The sequence below is a fragment of the Rhinopithecus roxellana genome, chromosome 10 (assembly GCF_007565055.1).
Source record: "Rhinopithecus roxellana isolate Shanxi Qingling chromosome 10, ASM756505v1, whole genome shotgun sequence".
NCBI lineage: Eukaryota > Metazoa > Chordata > Mammalia > Primates > Cercopithecidae > Rhinopithecus > Rhinopithecus roxellana.
Window position 1 is genome coordinate 96520619 of NC_044558.1, and position 20122 is coordinate 96540740.

The 20122-nt window shown below is 42.8% G+C and overlaps 1 protein-coding gene across 1 annotated transcript in view; it reads right to left on the bottom strand.

Annotated features, from left to right (window-relative positions):
• The window catches only part of MYO1H (myosin IH), a 60927-nt gene extending 43915 nt beyond the window's left edge, over positions 1-17012 (bottom strand). Inside the window, exons 1-6 of the mRNA XM_010379539.2 lie at positions 16887-17012; positions 12204-12319; positions 8833-9031; positions 7608-7688; positions 3775-3954; positions 1026-1124 (exon numbers count right to left, since the gene is read on the bottom strand). Of these exons, the coding sequence (XP_010377841.1) occupies positions 1026-1124; positions 3775-3954; positions 7608-7688; positions 8833-9031; positions 12204-12319; positions 16887-17012 (801 nt within the window). The remainder of the gene's footprint in view (positions 1-1025; positions 1125-3774; positions 3955-7607; positions 7689-8832; positions 9032-12203; positions 12320-16886) is intronic.
• Positions 17013-20122: the final 3110 nt, after the last annotated feature.

Sequence of the window (20122 nt, forward strand, 5' to 3'; positions counted from 1 at the left end):
ACCATTTGTTCCAGTTTGTGCCAAAATAGAAGCCTCAATGAATGAAAGTCTTTTTTTTTTTTTTTTTTTTTGAGACGGAGTCTTGCTCTGCCGCCCAGGCTGGAGTGCAGTGGCCGGCTCTCAGCTCACTGCAAGCTCCGCCTCCCGGGTTCACGCCATTCTCCTGCCTCAGTCTCCCGAGTAGCTGGGACTACAGGCGCCCGCCTCGTCGCCCGGCTAGTTTTTTGTATTTTTTAGTAGAGACGGGGTTTCACCGTGTTAGCCAGGATGGTCTCGATCTCCTGACCTCGTGATCCGCCCGTCTCGGCCTCCCAAAGTGCTGGGATTACAGGCTTGAGCCACCGCGCCCGGCCGAGAGTCTTATAATTCTATGGCATCTAAATTGTTGAGACTGGACTTACTTTACGGGAGAAAAAAAACCGACTCCTCCTCCTTGCACACAATATTAGGAAAACTTAGGGTTGCCAGATGAAAGAACCCACAGTTAATATTTGAATTTCAAACTTACATTTCTTTTTTTAGTATAAGTTTGTCCACATGATCATACTAAAAAATTCTTCACTGTTTATCTGAAATTCATATGTAACAAGGCATCCTGTGTTTTTGCTTTTGTTTTTGTGTTTTTGAGATGCAGTCTCACTCATGTCGCCCAGGCTGGAGTGCAGTGGCACGATCTCGGCTCACTGCAACCTCCACCTCCCGGATTCAAGCAATTTTCCTGCCTCAGACTCTAGAGTAGTTGGGATTACAGGCGCCCGCCACCACGCCCAGCTAATTTTTGTACTTTTTTAGTAGAGACAGGGTTTCACCATGTTGGACAGGGTGGTCTCAAACTCCTGACCTCAAATGATCCACCTGCCTTGGCCACCCAAAATGCTGGAATTACAGGTGTGAGCCATCGCACCCAGCCGCATTCTGTATTTTTATTTGTTGAATCTGGCCACTGTATTATGCAAACACCAAGAAATCAGGAATGTTTCCTCAGTCTCAGAGGAAACTATCAGTTCTGCTGCAAAAGCACATACCTCAAGGTCAGCTTCAGTAAAATCAATGACAGAAAAGGCATTGGAAACAGTTTTCCAGTCATTCTTGTCATTAATGGATGACTCTTTGGCACAATGACCCTGTTGACAAAAAGTCTGAGTCACTTAATGTCATTTTTATCAGGGCAATTAGCATGTCTATTCCTCTCTGAAGATGCAAAAGCTAGTCCTATAATGGACTGAATTGCAAATAAAAAAATAGGTTTTTCTCTAATGGTCTAGCATGTAATGATCTGACAACTGTTGCTTTTTTTCCCCAAATTTATTTGGAATTTTATTTAAAAATCTCTCTTCTGGGAAAACATTCCAAGTTACATGTAAGTGGTATATCTTTTTGTACATGCTTTTAAACATAGTTTTCTTATCATTTTTGCTAAATGAATTGAAGCCGTTTGTCTCAGGAAATAGATGCTGAAATATGCAGAGATATTACAGTGCTTGAAATCAGAAACTCTTGACTCACTTAGAGATTGCCAGCAAAAATGTCACTGCAGGACTAGATGAAAGAAGGCTTTCCCACAAGGAAATAAAAGGCTGGCATTTAGAGGAACAGAGGTTTTGTGAAAATGATCACAAACAGAGATTTTCCCCATGAACTTCAGAGGTTGTGTTTTAAATAACAGACTGATTTAAAGAGAAAACGTTCTAGGAAAATGTTTTTTATTATTTTGCTTTTGTGGTACAGGGTGTTCCCAGTTTCCTAATTATCTGAAGATCTGTTTTCTTAAAAGTTTTCTTCATTGCATGGGGGAAATCAGATGTGTCATACCATGAAAATATTTCCTAGTGAAGTGGCCGATATAAAATTGGCAACCTCACAAACCTTCCCGGCACAACCAGCAACATCTGCTCCTGCCCCCAAAGGGATGGGCCTGTGCAAATCAGTCCCTCTCCAAAACCTGTTGGTTTGGAAGCAGTGCAAATATACTGCCAAGTGAAACCATAAAGTTTACCGAAGTTATGAGAGATCATGAAATTGGTTTTAAATAATAGTGGCAAATTGCTAGACCCATTTCCAAAGCCCCTGACGTATACGGATCTAGTTGAATTAATGTGGCCAGAAAAAAATCTACAAGAATAAAGGCATGATATATTCTAAAAGGGAATTATTTATCAAAGGGTTAGAGAAGCCCTTGGGAAAATGGATGAAGCCCTCAAATATTTTTATAAATTGACCTTTTCTGATCATGCTATGGGAATACAAACATGATGTGACCATACAACTTTGTTGGGAAAATTAAACCCTCCAAAAAGAAAAAAAAAATCACATTTGATGTCTTCTTTGTTTTAGTAATTAGTTCAGAGTTTGATTAGTATAAAATTAGATTATGAGATTCTTTCTTTTCATTTTTTAGCTTCATTTTTCTATTTCTATTTTTAAAACACATTTAGAGACGGGGTCTTGCTACATTGCCCAGGCTGGTCTTAAACTCCTGAACTCAAGCGATCCTCCCACCTTGGCTTCCAAAAGTGCTGGGATTACAGGCCTGAACCATCATGCCGCAGCTTGTCTTCATTTTTGAAAGTAAACTTTTGTCAAGCCTTCTTTTCTTCCATGATTTCTAGGAAGTATTGATCCTCATTTTGTGAGATTCATTTTATAAGACCTCATTTTCTCTCTTAAATGATGCCTTCATCTACATTCTACAAGGTGGCCTCCATTCAAAACCAGGCCAAGTGAGAAGAGAAAAATCAAAAAATGTTGGGACAAAAAAGGTGTTAATGACATCAAATACTGAGAAGTGCCATACAATCTGGATATTCTAGAATGCTAGTGCAGGCTGCAGAAAAACAAATATTGCAGGGTTATGTTCTGACAGTCAATTCTATAACACTAGACCCTAGGCTTGCTTATAGGAATGGTCTGAACTATAGCTGTAAGGTGGTATGTTCATTTGGCAGCAAACATTTGTCAAGATGGAAGGCAGGAGCATGGAAAAAGATCTTTTCAAAAGTAGTTTACAGTGGCTCATGCTTGTAAACTCAGCACTTTGGGAGGCCGAGGTGGGTGGATCTCTCAAGCTCAGGAGTTTGAGACCAGCCTGGGCAACATGGAGAAACCCTGTCTCTACAAAAACTACAAAAATTAACGAGGCATGGTACTTCGAGCCTGTAGTCCCAGCTACTTGGGAGGCTGAGATGGGAGGAGTCCTTGAGCCCAGGAGGTCAAGGCTACGATGAGCCATTATTATGCTACTGCACTCCAACCTGGAGGACAGAGCGAGACCCCGTCCCAAAAACAGAAAAAAAAAAAAAAAAAAGTAGTTTGGAAGCAGAATGAGATAGCATAGGTTTTAGATATAGTTGGACGGTGAGTTTCTATCATACCCAGATCAGCGTTCCGCACTTTGGCTGTACACTAAATCACCAGGAGGACGTTTAAAATAATTCTAATGCCCAGGTCCTACCCCAGACCAGTGAAATCTGAATCTCTGGAGGGTATGGCCCAGGCATTTGTGTTTTTAAAGGGTTCTTCAGGTGATTCTAGTTTCAGCCAGGGATGAGAACCACTTGCCTAGACATCGGTTACTTTACCAAGGTGATATAGCTGCCAGGCACAAGAGGAGATGGGTTAGATTGCTTGTGATATATACATGTATCAAGAAATCAGCCAATAGGACACATAGCACGATGGTAATAGAACATCTCAAACATCCTACAGCAGCCCGTATAAACACCTCTGATCCCCTCATCCGAAGAGCCACCAAAGCCAGGTGCTGGTCCTTCCCACCTGTGAGAGGTATTTATATAGCTGGGGGTCTCGCTCCAGTCCCAGGAGAGCCAGGCGCTCCTCTTCGCCACCTGCCAGCAGCTGGTAGAAGATATGGAAATTCCGCTCACCTTGGTTTTGGTAGACAACTCGGGACTTCTCTATCAAGTAACTGATGATATGCCCACCTACAGGGATGCCCTTCAAAACAAAACAAAAAATGCAGCAGTGACAACACAAATCTCTTCCTGGCATCTCCTGATGGCTTGAAGTTCTAAGTTGGAATGAAGTCTGATCTATCAATCTTCTTCTTCTTTTTTTGGACCTATCAATCTTCTATCATTAGTATTTCCTGGGTTCTGTTTACAAAGATTTTTGCTTACCCCAAGAAACTATCATGAAGATAGTTTCTATGTCTTTTTCTAGAAGCTTGATTGTTTAGGATAATGATCCATCACTATTGAATTTTTGTATATGGAGAGGGGGAGTGGTCAAAGGTGTTTTTATTCATGTTGATATCCAGTTGATCTGTGCCATTTATTGGAAAGATGATCTTGTCTCTACTGAATCATAGTGATGCTTCTGTTGTAAGTCAGCTGACTGTACATGTGGACTCGATCTTGTCTGGACTGTATTCTGATCCATTGTCCTCTTTATCTATCCTTGTGTCAATATCACACTGTCTTAATATTTTCAATAATATATCCAATAAAGGATTTTATTCCAGAATATATAGAGATTCTTGCAAATCAATAGGAAAGAACCAACAACCCAATTAAAAATGGGCAAAAGACTTTAATGAAAAAGAAAGCCTTTAAGTGCCCAAGAAGCAAAATTTCATTAATTACCAAGGAGATACAAACTTAAATCACAGTGAAAAACCACTATATCCCACCAGAATTTCTCAAAAGGGTGAACAATATAAATGTTGGCAAGGGTATGGAGCAACCGGAACCATCATTAATTATCCTAACACTGCTTTGCTGGTAAGAACCCCACAATTCTACTTCTTTAATCCAATATAAATCTACTAAAGGGCATGTGCACGGATGTTCAAACTGCTATATGTCACAGACCCAAACTGCAAATAGCCCAAATGTCCAACAAAAGGAGAACAGATAAGTTGTGACATAGTCATATAATCAAAAAGTGAACAACTGCTACATGCAAGGACATGGATGAATCTGACAGATACGTTGACTGAAAGAAGTCAGGCACAAAATAGAACATACTGTGTAATTTCATTCATATGCACTTCACCAGTGAAATGAACCCGTGATCACAGAGGTCAGAACAGTGGGCAGTGGGAAGGGGGAGTGTGTTGGGGAAGGGCAGGAAAAGCTTTCAGATGTTAGAATTTTTTTTTTTTAATTTTTATTTTAAGAGATAGGGTCTTGCTCTGTTGCCCAGGCTGGAGTACTGTGGCCTGATCGTGGCTCATTATAACCTCAAATGCCTGGGCTCAAGCAATTCTCCCGCCTCAGCCTCCCAAGTAACTGGGACTATAAGCATGCACCACTGTGCCTTGCTATTTTATTTTGTTTTTTTTTTTTTTTTTTTTTTTTTTTTTTTTTTTTTTTTTTTTTTTTTTTTTTTTTTTTTTTTTTTTGAGGCGGAGTCTCGCTCTGTCGCCCGGACTGGAGTGCAGTGGCCGGATCTCAGCTCACTGCAAGCTCTGCCTCCCGGGTTCACGCCATTCTCCTGCCTCAGCCTCCCGAGTAGCTGGGACTACAGGCGCCCGCCACCTCGCCCGGCTAGTTTTTGTATTTTTAGTAGAGACGGGGTTTCACGGTGTTAGCCAGGATGGTCTCGATCTCCTGACCTCGTGATCCGCCCGTCTCGGCCTCCCAAAGTGCTGGGATTACAGGCTTGAGCCACCGCGCCCGGCCTATTTTGTTTTTTTTGTAAAGACGGGGTCTCAATATGTTCCCCAGGCTGGTCTTGAACTCCTGGGCTCAAGCAATCCTTCCACCTTGACCTCCCAAAATGCTGTTATTACAGGTGTGAGTCACCACTGCCTGGCCTCCAGATGCTATCTTTTTTTTTTTTTTTTTGAGATAGAGTCTCACTCTCTTGCTCAGGCTGGAGTGCAGTGGTGTAATCTGGGCTCACTGCAACCTCTGCCTCCCAAGTTTAAGCAATTCTCATGCCTCAGTCTCCCGAGTAACTGGGACTACAGGCGTGCACCACCACACCTGGCTAATTTTTGTATTTTTATTAGAAACAGGGTTTCACCATGTTGGCCAGGCTGGTCTCAAACTCCTGACCTCAGGTGATCCGCCCACCTTGGCCTCCCAAAGTGCTGGGATTACAGGCACGAGCCACCAAGCCTGGCCCAGATGCTAGACATTTTTATGTCTTGGTCTGGGTGGTGGTTACAGAGGTGGATACATATGTAAAAATTCACTGGGCTGTCCCCATGTTTTACAGCCTTTTCAGTATATGTGTTGAACTTCCAAAAAGGTTTTCAAATACACATAGCTATTAAATTTCTTTCCAAATCCACTCCACCAGAGGCCCACTTCCCAGCCTCTGGGACATCCTTGAGCCAGTTTGTCTTCATCATTGAGCTCCATGCTCATATAGCTGCTGTTCTCCCATGTGTCATTTTACCACTTGGAATGATGAGCCCTTGAGAATTCTGCCTTCCTTTCCTGCTTGCCTTAGCTCCACTTAAATTCTGTGTCTAACACAGCCATGCTCATTCACTTATGCATTGTCCATGGCTGCTTTCATGCTACAAGAGTGGACTTGGGTCATTTCGACTGTATGGCTGAATGGCTCACAAAGCCTAAAATATTTACTATCTGGCTGTATCTGAAAAAGAGTGCCGGCCCCTGCCAGGTAAGCAGGCATGCCTAAACAAGATATTGTTTACTTGTGTCTGTTTTTTTTTTTTTTTTTTTGAGATGAAGTTTCACTCTTGTTGCCCGGGCTGGAGTGCAGTGTGCCATCTCGGCTGTCTGAAACCTCCACCTCCCAGGTTCAAGCAATTCTCCTGCCTCAGCCTTCCGAGTAGCTGGGATTACAGGTGCACACCACCACGCCCGGCTAATTTTTTTGCATTTTTTTTTAAGAGATGAAGTTTCACCATGTTGGCCAGGCTGGTCCTGAACTCCTGACCTCAGGTAATCCACCTGCCTTGGCCTCCCAAATTGCTGGGATTACAGGCATGAGCCACTGTGTTCGGTCCTTGTGATTTGTTTTTAAGCTTAATGAAAAAAATGATATCACGCTGGCATACAGTAAGTTCCCAAGACCCATCCATGTGAGGTGTACCTGTGTGGTTCATTTTCTCTCTGCAGTGTAATGCCTGATGTTGTGAACACACCACAATGTAGTCATTCTCCTGTTGATGGACATTTCAGTTCTCTCCAGATGCGTTGGTGCTGTTCAGTCTACTTACTTGCTCATCATGATGAGCAGTTCTGTTATGGACATGCTTACGCATCTGATATCTTTGAGATATCTCTGAGAGCGGGATGGTTGCACCTTAGATTATGTTTTTCCAGCTTCCTAAGATAACATCATAACTCTGGTACACCCCATTATTTTCCAATAATTTCCCAATATTTTACACCCCACCAGCAATGTGTAAGAATTCCTTATGATCCATATCTTCATCAACACCTCATATATATTAGACTTTTTAGTTTTTGCCCATCCAGATGGTATAAAATGTTATCTCATTGTGGTCTTTACTTGCACTTCCTAAAACTAGCACTAACCCTGGATACATTTTTAAACTGCTTGAGCCAATAAATGTCATTCTCCCCTTAAGGGGCCTTGGCTTGGGTTCCGTCACTGGCAAAATAAGGGGTCCCCATGAACCAGTAATAGGAGCTTCAGTGTACCTGAAAATCAAATTGTATATCCATGTATTTCCCAAATCTGCTGGAGTTGTCATTCCGGAGCGTTCTGGCATTTCCAAAAGCCTTGGAATACAAAGTGTCATTCACTGTCATTTAAGCTCACCATGCGTGTCAAATTCCTGATCCCAAATAATATGCTTAGTACGAAAACGGAGGAGAGAGGGCAGAAGGAGCCAGGGAGGAAAGGCATGCATTATCTTCTAAGAAGGGATCACTAACTACAGAGAATTTAATGCCAAACACTAGATTTGGACCTGGGGAGAAGAGGGGAACAATATCTTCTTCCTATAATCCAATCTAGGAATATATTGGAAATGGTCTCAGGAGGGGTACACAGAACCCTAGCCCCATGCTGCTCTAGAAGTTATGGTTGACAGTCCCCATCACCAGACCCCTTTTTGTATCACATTGTTCTGCTCAAAGGGTCCACTGGGAAAATTCCTTCTACTATAAACATCGTCATTTATAGAAAGGGCCACAAAAACAAAGGAGAAAATGACTTGTTCAGGATCAGCCACCAAGTCGGTGAATTGCAACAATGTAAGTAATCATATAACCAAAATAATTTTAACTCAACAATAAGAAAACTATTAATAAATAATACAGTATTTTTGGTGCTTCCTAATTCTGCTGTGTGCTTTTTGTGCACCTGTTTCACTCAATCCTCAAAACTTCTTAGGCTGGGTGCGGTAGCTCACGCCTGTAATTCTAGCACTTTGGGAGGCTGATGCAGGCAGGTCACCTGAGGTCAGGAGTTCGAGACCAGCCTGGCCAACATGGCGAAACCCCGTCTCTACTAAAAAGGCAAAATTAGCTGGGAATGATGGCACATGCCTGTAGTACCAGCTACTTGGGAAGCAGAAGCAGGAGAATCGCTTAAACCCAGGAGGCGGAGGTTTCTGTGAGCCGAGATTGTGCCACTGTACTCCAGCCTGGGTGACAGAGAGAGACTCTGTCTCAAAAAAAACCAAAAAAACAAAAAAAACCCCAAAAACCGAATGTCTTAAAAGGTAGGTACTATAAGCAGACCCATTCAACAAATGGGGAAATGGCTTACTTCCAGGTCACACCCTTAACTGTGACACTATCTGTGTGACCCTTTTCTTAACAGTGACCTGCCCATTTTAACTGACCTGCCCATACAGGATTTGTCTCACTTAGTGACCTCCCTGGGACTCCCTTCGATTGGTCCCCAAAGACCGCTTACCTCCAGCACTGGGTTGGAGAGCAGCAGTCTGTCACGGGCTATTTGTAGTGACTGGGTCATTGGGCAGGTCACTGCAAAATACTGGAGAATTTTCTTGGAGGCCTCTGTTTTCCCTGCCCCACTCTCTCCAGAAATGAGGATGAAATGGTTATTTAGTTCAGAGCACATCATTCGGTAAGCGTTGTCGGCTATAGCGTAGCTGGGGAGTGAGACAGAAACAAATTGGTTTTCATGGTACTTCCCTTGACTCTGACACCCACCAAAGAAGCAAAATAGGTGCTCCAGCTCCAGGAAGCCACATCCAGACTGTGGTACAAGGACAATGAGCTCAAACACATGTCAAGCCCTTTCCATAGGCGGGGCACAGTGGTTCATGCTTGTAATCCCAGCAGTCCGGGAAGCTGAGGCAGGTGGATCACTTGAGGTCAGGAGTTCAAGACCAGCCTGGCCAACATGATGAAACCTCATCTGTACTAAAAAAAGATACAAAAATTAGCCAGGTATGGTGGTGCACGCTTGTAATCCCAGCTACTCAGGAGGCTGAGGCAGGAGAATTACTTGAACCCGGGAGGCAGAGGTTGCAGTGAGCCGAGATCGCACCATTGTACTCCAGCCTGGGCAACAGAGCATGACTCTGTCTCAAAAACAAAAACAAAAAACCAAACCCAAACCCGAAAAACAACAAAACAAAAAACTCTCTATTACGACCCACGGACTGATCAAATATAAAGTGTACTAGATACCAAAACTCAAATCGTAGAAGAGTCAAAAGAATTTAAGCAGTAATGAATGTTTTTTTGAGATGGAGTCTTGCTCTGTCGCCCAGGCCAGAGTGTAATGGCGCGATCTGGGCTCACTGCAACCTCTGCCTCCCAAGTTCAAGCGATTCTCATGCCTCAGCCTCTTGAGTAGCTCGGATTATAGGTGCACACCACCACGCCTGGCTAATTTTTGTATTTTTAGTAGAGACGGGGTTTCACCATGTTGGTCAGGCTGGTCTGGAACTCCTGACCTCATGATCCACCTGCCTCAGCCTCCCAAAGTGCTGGGATTACAGGCGTAAGCCACCGCACCGGGCCTGAAAATATTTTTTGAAGTTCACCAAATTTACGTTTTTAATCCATCAACATGTTTTATAAGAATAAGCCAGCTACTAACTTACATCTCCAAGAGATGTTCTTTTAACTGTAGGTGAAAATAACAATCTTGTCTAAATATTAAATAATTCAATTCAATAAACAGAATAAGATCTCATGTATTTTTTCCCTCAAAACCTAGAATACTAAGAATGGAGTGGCAGGAAACCAAAGAGATTAACAAACTTCAGTGATATCTTTAGGACAAGAGGTAAAACTATGAGAAGCGCTTTATCTTCAAGATCAGACACCAAAGCATGAAGGTGTCCCAGGAATAGAACCTGAATATGAGGCAGAATTGCAAAGCCATTTTGGCTTTTAATCCATTGTGGTGGCTGGGCATGGTGACTCACACCTGTAATCCCAGCACTTTGGGAGGCTGAAGCGGGCAGATTGCTTGAGCCCAGGAGTTTGAGACCAGCCTGGGCAACACACTGAGACCTTGTCTCTACAAAAAATACAAAAATTAGCCAGGGTGGTGGTGTGTGCCTGTAGTCCTGGCTACTTAGGAGGCTGAGGTTGGAGGATCACCTGAGTTGTGGGAGGTGGAGGCTGCAGTGATCCATTATTGTGTCACCGCTCTCCAGTCCAGGTGACAAAGCGAGACCCTGTCTCAACATATATATGGCAGGGATGCAGAAAGGCTTATGAGTGCCTTAGAAAGTGGAATAGTTCATGCCTGTAATCCCAGCACTTTGCGAGGCTGAGCTGGGTGGATCATGAGCTCAGGAGATCGAGACCATCCTGGCCAACACAGCGAAACCCCATCTCTACTAAAAATACAAAAAAAAAAAAAAAAAAAACAAACATTAGCCGGGCGCAGTGGCGGGCGCCTGTAGTCCCAGCTACTCAGGAGGCTGAGGCAGGAGAATGGCATGAACCCAGGAGGTGGAGCTTGCAGTGAGCCAAAATAGCACTACTGCACTCCTGCCTGGGCGACAGAGCAAGACTCCGTCTCAAAAAGAAAAAAAAAAAAAAGAAAAGAAAGTGGAATAGCTGAGTCACCAAGACAACAGAGGCAGAATCTAAATATTAGCCTAGAAGTCAAGAGGGAGAAAAACTAGAAAATTCAGCAAAGCCTGGGCAAGAAAAAAATTGCTCATCTTTCCTTTCTTTTGATAGTTGTTGTTTTGAATGTTAAATAACTATTAGAAAATTTGGCCAATTAGGCATAGTGACAAACAAACAGCAATATTTAGCAGATAATATGGGTTATACATTATTTTCAAATACAAAGGAAATTATTTAAAATAGTAAGGTTTTAAGACTTAAAAATGTTCTCAACTTTGTGAAAACTGATATCAAAGTGGTTATATTTTCTAGCCTCTGTGAAATGGCTCTAGAAACTCTGAATTAATGTGTAACCAATAAACTCTAACTACACGTAAATTTTTATTTCGGTCCCTTTTAATTAACTTCCGAATCAAATGAGAAATCTAAACAGATTGTTTTTACAGAGTCAGTTACATGTTAAGAAGGAAAATGGTGTTTGGAGACAAGAGATCTGAGTTCAGGTGAATAATTCTACCCTGTCAACTTATAGTGTTACATAAAAACAAATTCTGGCCATACTGCAGGCGAGTATGTATTTTCAAAAATTTGCATAAAACAGAAAATGTTATGTACTAAAAATATAATCACCCTCTACAAATTATTATTACCATAGGTTATACATAGGGGAGAGAAATGAAGAAATTTGCACCTCTTAAGCTTCCATAGCCCTGGTTAAATTTCTACCAAGGAGCAGTCTTATTAGGCACCAGTGGACGGCACTATAGCAACCCTCTTCCCAGAGAAGACGTCTCTCCAGCCACACTCTTAAATTTCTCAGCAGTTACACAAAGGTTCCACCTTTTTTCATATTTAAGCTGAGACTCCATAAAGACCTTCTAAAGTTTTCTACTGCTTTGGAAGACTTACTTTACAAGAAGGCAAGGGCTTAAATGAGGTACAGAACCTAATAAACATGCATCAAAGATTTAGATGGATGGATGGATATATTGATGGATAGGTAGGTAGGTGGATGGATAGGTGAATGAATGGATGGATAGGTGGATGGATGGATATGTGGATGGATAGGAGGATGAACGGATGGGTGGGTGGATGGATGGATGGATGGATGGATGGACGGACGGACAGATGCATGGTGAGAAGGAAGGAGACAGAGAAGGAAGGAGAGAGAGGAAGGGGAAAAATAAAAATCCTTCTAGTGATGATCCTGTGGATGCTACTCACACATGTGGTGGCAGTTCAAAGAAATTGACCCCTTGATAAAGTTCCATCTGGCTCACAGTGTAGATTCCGAGCTCCTGGTATGGATTCACGGACACAAGGAGGGTGCCAATATATGTCTAGAGAAATGGACCAAAGCAAAAGTGAGGAATTCTGGGGTGCAAAAGACTGTCACACATGATGATCCCCGTGTATTCATTCTGCATGGAGGATTTAAAATGATACATCAGGCGGGATCTCTGCTGGGAGCTTACATGGTGGGGGCGGGGGTATGAGGGAGACAGCAGACAAACAGCTGAGGAATGAAGACAGCTGCAGGAAGAGATCAGTATTAAGAAAGGTGTACATGGCTGGGTGTGGTGGCTCATGCCTGTGATCCCAGCACTTTGGGAGACCGAGGGGGGCAGATCACAGGTGAGGAGATCGAGACCATCCTGGCTAACATGGTAAAACCCCATCTCTACTAAAAACACAAAAAATTAGCCGGGCGTGATGGTGCACGCCTGTAGTCCCAGCTACTCGGGAGGCAGAGGCAGGAGAATCTCTTGAACCCAGGAGGTGGAGGTTGCAGTGAGTCGAGATCGTGTCACTGCACTCCAGCCCGGGTGACAGAGCAAGACTCCATCTCAAAAAAAATAATGATAATAAAAATAAAAAAAGAGAAAGGTATACACAGCGTAATGAGGGTATAAACAATGAAGGCAGGCCATATTAGCAGGCATGGGGAAGTCTTCTTCTTTTTCTTTTCTTTTTTTTTTTTTTTTTGAGACAGAGTCTCACTTTACTGCCCAGGCTGGAGTGCAGTGGCTCAATCTCAGCTCACTGCAACCTCTGCCTCCTGGGTTCAAGTGATTCTCCTCAGCCTCCCATAGCTGGGATTACAGGCATGTGCCACCACACCCAGCTAATTTTGTATTTTTAGTAGAGATGGGGTTTTACCATGTTGGCTAGGCTGGTTTTGAACTCCTGACCTCAGGTGATCTGCCTGCCTTGGCCTCCCAAAGTGCTGGGATTACAGGCGTGAGCCACCGCACCTTGCCGGGAAGACTTCTTTAAGGAGGTGATATCTGAGCAGAGCTTGAAGGATGAGGAGCCAACCATGAACAAAGTAGGCAGGAAGGGCATTTCAGGCTGAAGGAATACATGTGGCAGGCTAGCGGCATGAGAGGCCATTGTGGTTGAAGTCCGAGTAAGGGCAGAATGGAGACTAGCAAGGGAGGATGTTGAAGATGGAGCAGGTTCAGATCATCCAGGCTCTGTGGGCTCCCATGAGGAACTGGGGTTTTATTCCAAATACTGTGGATGGCAGAGATACCACCCTTCCCTACTGAAATGAGATACCTGCCCTACAAAGATTTCATGACAAAAACGCCAAAAGCAACTGCAACAAAAGCAAAGATTGACAAATGGGATCTAATTAAACTAAAGGGCTTCTGCACAGCAAAAGAAACTATCACCAGAGTGAAGAGCCAACCTACAGAATGGGAGAAAAGTTCTGCAACCTATTCATCTGACAAAGGTCTAATATCTGGTCTACAAGGAATTTAAACAAATTTACAAGAAAAAACAAACCCATTAAAAAGTGGGCAAAGGAAATAAACAGACACTTCTCAAAAAGGAGACATACGTGCAGCCAACAATCATATGAAAAAAGCTCAACACCACTGATCATTAGAGAAATGCAAATCCAACCACAATGAGATATCAGCTCATGCCAGTCAGAATGGTGATTATTAAAAAGTGAAAAAACAACAGATGTTGGCAAGGCAGTGGAGAAAAAGGAAGGCTTTTACACTGTTGGTGGAAGTGTAAATTAGCTCAACCACTGTGGAAAACAGTGTGGCAATTCCTCAAAGATCTAGAGACAGAAATACCATTTGACCCAGCAATCCCAATACTGGGTATATACCCAAAGAAATATAAATCATTCTATTATAAAGATACATGTACATGTGTGTTCACTGCAGTACTACTCACAACAGCAAAGACATGGAATCAACCCAAATGCCCATCAATGATAGACTGAATAAAGAAAATAGAGTGCATATACATTATGGAATACTATGCAGCCATAAAAGGGAACGAGATCATGTCCTTTGCTGCTACATGGAAGAAGCTAGAAGCCGTTATCCTCAGCAAACTAATGCAGGAACAGAAAACCAAACACTGCATGTTCTTGCTAATAAGTGGGAACGAAATGATGAGAACACATGGACACATTTGTGGGAAGGGGGAACAACACACATTGGGGCTTGTTGCAGAAGACAGAGAGAGCACCAGAAAGAATAGCTAATGCATGCTGGTCTTAATACCTAGGTGATGGATTGATCAGCAAACCACCACAGCACATGTTTACCTATGTAACAAACCTGCACATCCTGCACATGTACCCCTGAAGTTAAAAGTTGAAGATACAAAAAAAGAGAAATACCTCCCTAAACCATTACGTGAATGGATCACTTTAAGAGGGGAGCACGTAACCTGACGCATGGTTCTTAAAGGTCTCTCTGGCATTCAGTGAAAGTAGGATGGGTGGGCCGAGCGCGGTGGCTCACGCCTGTAATCCCACGACTCTGGGAGGCTGACGCAGGTGGGTCACCCAAGGTCAGGAGTTTGAGACCAGCCTGGCCAACATGGTGAAACCCCATCTCTACTAGAAGTACAAAAAAATTAGCCGGGGGTGGTGGCAGGCGCCTGTAGTCTCAGCTAATGGGGAGGCTGAGGTAGGAGAATTGCTTGAAGCCAGGTGGCGGAGGTTGCAGTGAGCCAAGATCGGGCTACTGCACTCCAGCCTGGGCAACAGAGTGAGACTCCATATGAAAAAGGGGGGGAAAAAACAGAAAAAAACAAACAAACAAGAGAATAGGATGGGTATACCTACAAACCTTCTAAAATTGGGAAAAACACTCCTGCTACTGGCACTTACATTCCCAAATTTCAACATTAGACTCTACTCATATTCAGGTTTTTCAGGTACTTACTTATATGTATAATATAACCACTAACATAAGGCTTTTGAAATACAATTATGAATAAACAAAGAGCTCCACGCTCTTATATAGAAAAAAATTAATGTGCTCCTTGGAAAATACATCTGATATTCTCAGATTCTCAGTGTGTAGCTGTTTCAAATACAGGACACACTAAATCTATATTAAGATTATGCTAAAATAGCTGGGTGTGGTGGTGTGTGCCTGTAATCCCAGCTACATGGCAGGCTGAGGCAGGAGGAGTGCTTGAACCCAGGAGTTCAAGATTAGCCTGGGCAACTTAGCAAGACCCATCTCAAAAAAAAAAAAAAAAAAAAAGATTACACACAAAATCATTCTAACTAATGTCTCCAATCTCCAGGACAAAAATCAAACATAGAATTGAAGCAGAGAATTTTCACTAAAATTCCATATTACTTCAATCAGTAGAAATTCAGGGTGGAAGACACAGTTTCTGAAATCCTTTATCAGTTCAAATCAGAAACATTTAGCTTAATCACGATGATCCTATCATGCCATTTGTACTTCTCTGTACCATGTCATTTTTCCTTTTCCTGTATATAAAATTAGTTTTTTTTTCTATTTCTACAATTAAGGGTGATAATTCTGAAAGTTAGGCTGTAGGATATGTACTCTAAGAAACACCTTGTTTATTTCTTCTGGTAACCTTGGTTTCAATATATAGATTAAGCCACGGGTACCATTACAAACAAAATAGCTACAAGACAAATATTTTTAAACCGCTTCTGTCTAATTTACTCTTGGCAAAAGCTAATAACATCTCAAAAAATTAAATAATTTTAATAACACCCATGACACACACAGGGACACTATGAATTTTACCCTAGAGGAATTTACCTGAAAATTGACCACCAAATCAGAGCGTGGTGATAAATGTGAATTTAACAAAAACTGGCTTTTGAATAAAAACTAGATGTGACAAGATCAACCTGAGAAGAGTTTGGTAAGTGCTGCATTCTTGACCCTTGACCATTCATGGGGTATGCTGGACAGCTTTTATTTTTGCCTGCTTGGTAGCTCTGCCCCTTTCTCCCAACAAAGTCCTTCAGAGAACCCTCTTCCCCAGCTCTCTGTCTATACCTTCTGGGGCTCTGACTCCACCCCTCACCTCCAGGGCGGGCCTGCTAAGAGCCTGGCCAGTCAGAATAGTCTTCATTTCTAGCCATGGGATTGGTTCAGAGACAGGCACATGACCGAAAGTGGACCAATCAGAGCTGATCAACATCAGCTTGGGCCATTTACTAGAGCTTATCCCCAGAGGACTGGCTCGCTTCTCAGCGGCAACCCTAAGGCGATAAAATGACAGCCCGGATCTGAGGGCAACCATCTTGCTGCCATGCACCTGAGAAGGAAATGGATGCCCAAGAAAGCAGAGCAGAGATGGAGAAAGAGTCGCCAGACATCGTCTGAAACCCCAGATCTAGTCCTGGGACCTACAGTTTACAGACATGGACAGATTCCCTTTAGTGACTTAGGGTGGTGTAAGTTGGGTATCTGTGACGGGCAGCCATAAACGTCTTAGCACAAAGGATCGAAGTGCATCTGAGAGTGGCGCCTCAGTATCTCCCTTTTATGTCTAACCTAACAGAGTGATATTATTCACACTCATCAAAGTTGTGAAGGCAAGAAGGAAACAACCACCCTAGAAAAACAGCTGAGAAATGGATCACGTTACGTATATGAGGTTCTCGTTGAAACGCTTGCGGAGGTTGTCGACAAAGGCAGATTCGCTGGTATATGCGTCCAATAGCACAAAATCCTGAACCCCGACCTTGTCCCGGGCAGTCAGCGCCCCTTCCATGTGCAGACGGATGTGTTTCCTCCTCACGTCTTCTTTCTACGGGAAACAGAACATTCTTCAGCAGCTCGTCTATTTGGTAATATCTATTACACGTCTAATGCATGGAAATAACAAGATGCTAAACCCTGGGATAGTAGAGAGCCAGCATTAACTTATGCTGTCTTCACTTAGAGTTTACAATATGGTTGGGGATACGAGATCATAATCATAAAAAATAGGAATAGCAGCAGCTGACAGGAACCAAGTATTTACCATTAGGTACTATTCTAAACGCTTGACTTATGCTATTTCTTCTGATCTTCTTTCTGACCCTATGAAATACTATTATTATGCCCCCCCACACAGATGAGGAAACTGAGGCATAGGAATGTCATAAGCCATGCCCAAAATCTGCCAAAAGACGGAGCCAGAAAATGAACCTAGACAACATACCCAGACTTGCTTTCCTGGTAACCATGTATTCAATACATTTTTTTTTTTTTTTTTTTTTTTGAGACGAAGTCTCGCTCTGCCTCTCAGGCTGGAGTGCAGTGGCGAGATCTCCGCTCACTGCAAGCTCCGTCGCCTCCCAGGTTCACGCCATTCTCCTGCCTCAGCCTCCCGAGAAGCTAGGACTACAGGTGCCCGCCACCACGCCCGGCTAATTTTTTTGTATTTTCAATAGAGACGGGGTTTCACCGTGTTCGCCAGGATGGTCTCCATCTCCTGACCTTGTGATCCGCCCGCCTCGGCCTCCCAAAGTGCTGGGATTACAGGCGTGAGCCACCGCGCCCGGCCAATACATGCTTTCTAAAATTAATGTTTCCTTTATGTTGATCAGTCAAGCTTGAATGTTTTCTTTTTTTAAAAAATTAATTTTTCTTTATTTCAATAAATGTTAATTGTGTAAACTCACTTTGTAATTCCCACATGAGTGATGAGGAGTTTGGGCCAGAAAGGGAAATTCTTGCTACAGAGGACTATTTAAGGAAGGATAAACTTGGAGTGTTCCTCTCCAAGGATGGGCTTCAGACGTCACTGGAGAAGGTGTGGCTACAGCCCATTGGATGGCAAAGAATCTCACCAGGATACCAGGGCCGGAGCTGGTTTGGTCACTGGTCAGGCACCAGGAATGACCTTCCTGAGCACAGGCGCTGCTGGATGGGAGACCATGGAGGGTACCAAGGGAATGAGATTTCCAGGGCTCAGGCAAGCTGCGGCCAGAGGGCAGGTGTGCGTTGGGAGAGGGAACAGGAGTAGTTATGAAGCCTGGAGTGTGTGATGTCTTGTCAGGAGGGCTGTGACAAAGTGGTCACCAGGCCCTTGGCCAGAGCTGTGAGGTCACGGACGGACTATGTGCTTTGGGCACACAGTGAGTGTGTGTGCCCCCCACATACCACCGTGCAGCAGAATGTACAGTCTGAAAACAAGAGAAAGCAAAACATAGCAAATGACATCAGGAAGAGAAGCCGCCTGCCTTTGCAATGTCCCTCCAGTGCCCTCTAGTGACAAAAATGACATTGTGTTCACTTTAAGGAGAAATGCCTGAAGCGTGCAGTTTGTTATTGCTCAGCAGGTAATGAAGAGTGAATTTGGATCTGAGAGGCAATAAATTGACAACTAGTACATATGGATATGCAAAGGTCCTAGCATAGCCAAAGTATCTTGCAAAAGAAAACAAAGCTAGAATAAGACTGTGTTTAATAAGACTGTGTTTAATAAGACTGTGTGGCAATTGATTTTCGGTAGAGGTCCCAAAACAATTCAGCACAGAAATGGAAAACATTTCCATCCAATGGTGCAGGAACCACTAGATATTTACAGAAAGAAAAAAATTGCAGTTGCGTGTGGTGGCTCACAGCTGTGATCCCAGCACACTGGGATGCTGAGGCGGGAGGATTGCCTAAAGCCAGGAGTTGGAGAACAGCCTGTGCAACACAGGGAGACTCCCATCTCTACTTAAAAATACATAAATATAAAATAAAAAGAAAGTAAAAATGCATCTCAGTCCCTTTATTATATTACGCTACACACACACACACACACACACACACACACACACACACACACAAACTTGAGATGCATCTGAGACCTAAACGCAAATTTAAAATCTATGTAAAGCTACTGGAAGTAAACAAGGGGACCATCTTTGTAACCAAGGGAAGACAAAGTTTTCTTAGATGAGAGCCAGGAAGAAATAATAATAAAAGACACAAAATAAGAAATCAGACTTATTTATGAATCAGACAGATTTATATAAATCAATATTTATATTTATAAATCAAATATAAAGTTTCTCATTAGAAGACACGGTTAAGAAAATAGGCAAGTCACAGACCAGCAGAAAATATTCACAAAATATATAGCCGCAAAGAATGTATATCTAGAATAAAAGACATCTACAGTCTAATAATAAAAAGACAAACCCAGTGAAAATTTGGCGAAAGACTTGAATGGACACTTCACAAAGGAAGAAAGACAAATTGGCAATACACACATAGAAAAATGGTCAACATGTTGTTAGTCATCAGGGAAACACAAATTAAAACCACAATGAGATACCACCAGAATAGTCAAAATTAAAAACACTGACACCACCAAATACTGGTGAGGATGCAGAGCAGACAATTCTCTCACACTGCTGGGAGGAATGCAAAGAAAATCACTTTGGGAAAAAGATCTGGCAGTTTCTTAATGAAGTTAACCATGCCTCTGTTCTTTGATCCAGTAATTCCACTCCTAAGTATTTACACAAGAGAAATGTAAACATAGGTCTACAAAAAGACTTGAACATGAAGTTCAACTCATGCTCAACTGTATTCAGAATGGTCCCTAACTGGAAACAATCCAAATCCCCATCAACAGGAGAATGGCTGTAGCCCATCTGTACAATAGAAGGAGGACAGCAATAAAAGAGAAATAACGGGTACACGCAAGAGCATGGATGACTCTCATAGACATTATGCTGAGTGAAAGAGCCCAGACACAAAAGAGTCGTACTGTAGGATTCCATTGAAATGGCACTCTGGGACAAGCAAAACTAATTCACGGTGCAAAATCAGAACAATTACTGTCTAGTTGGGGAGTTGTCAGGCAAAGGATATTTTTGGAGTGATGGAAACGTTCCATAT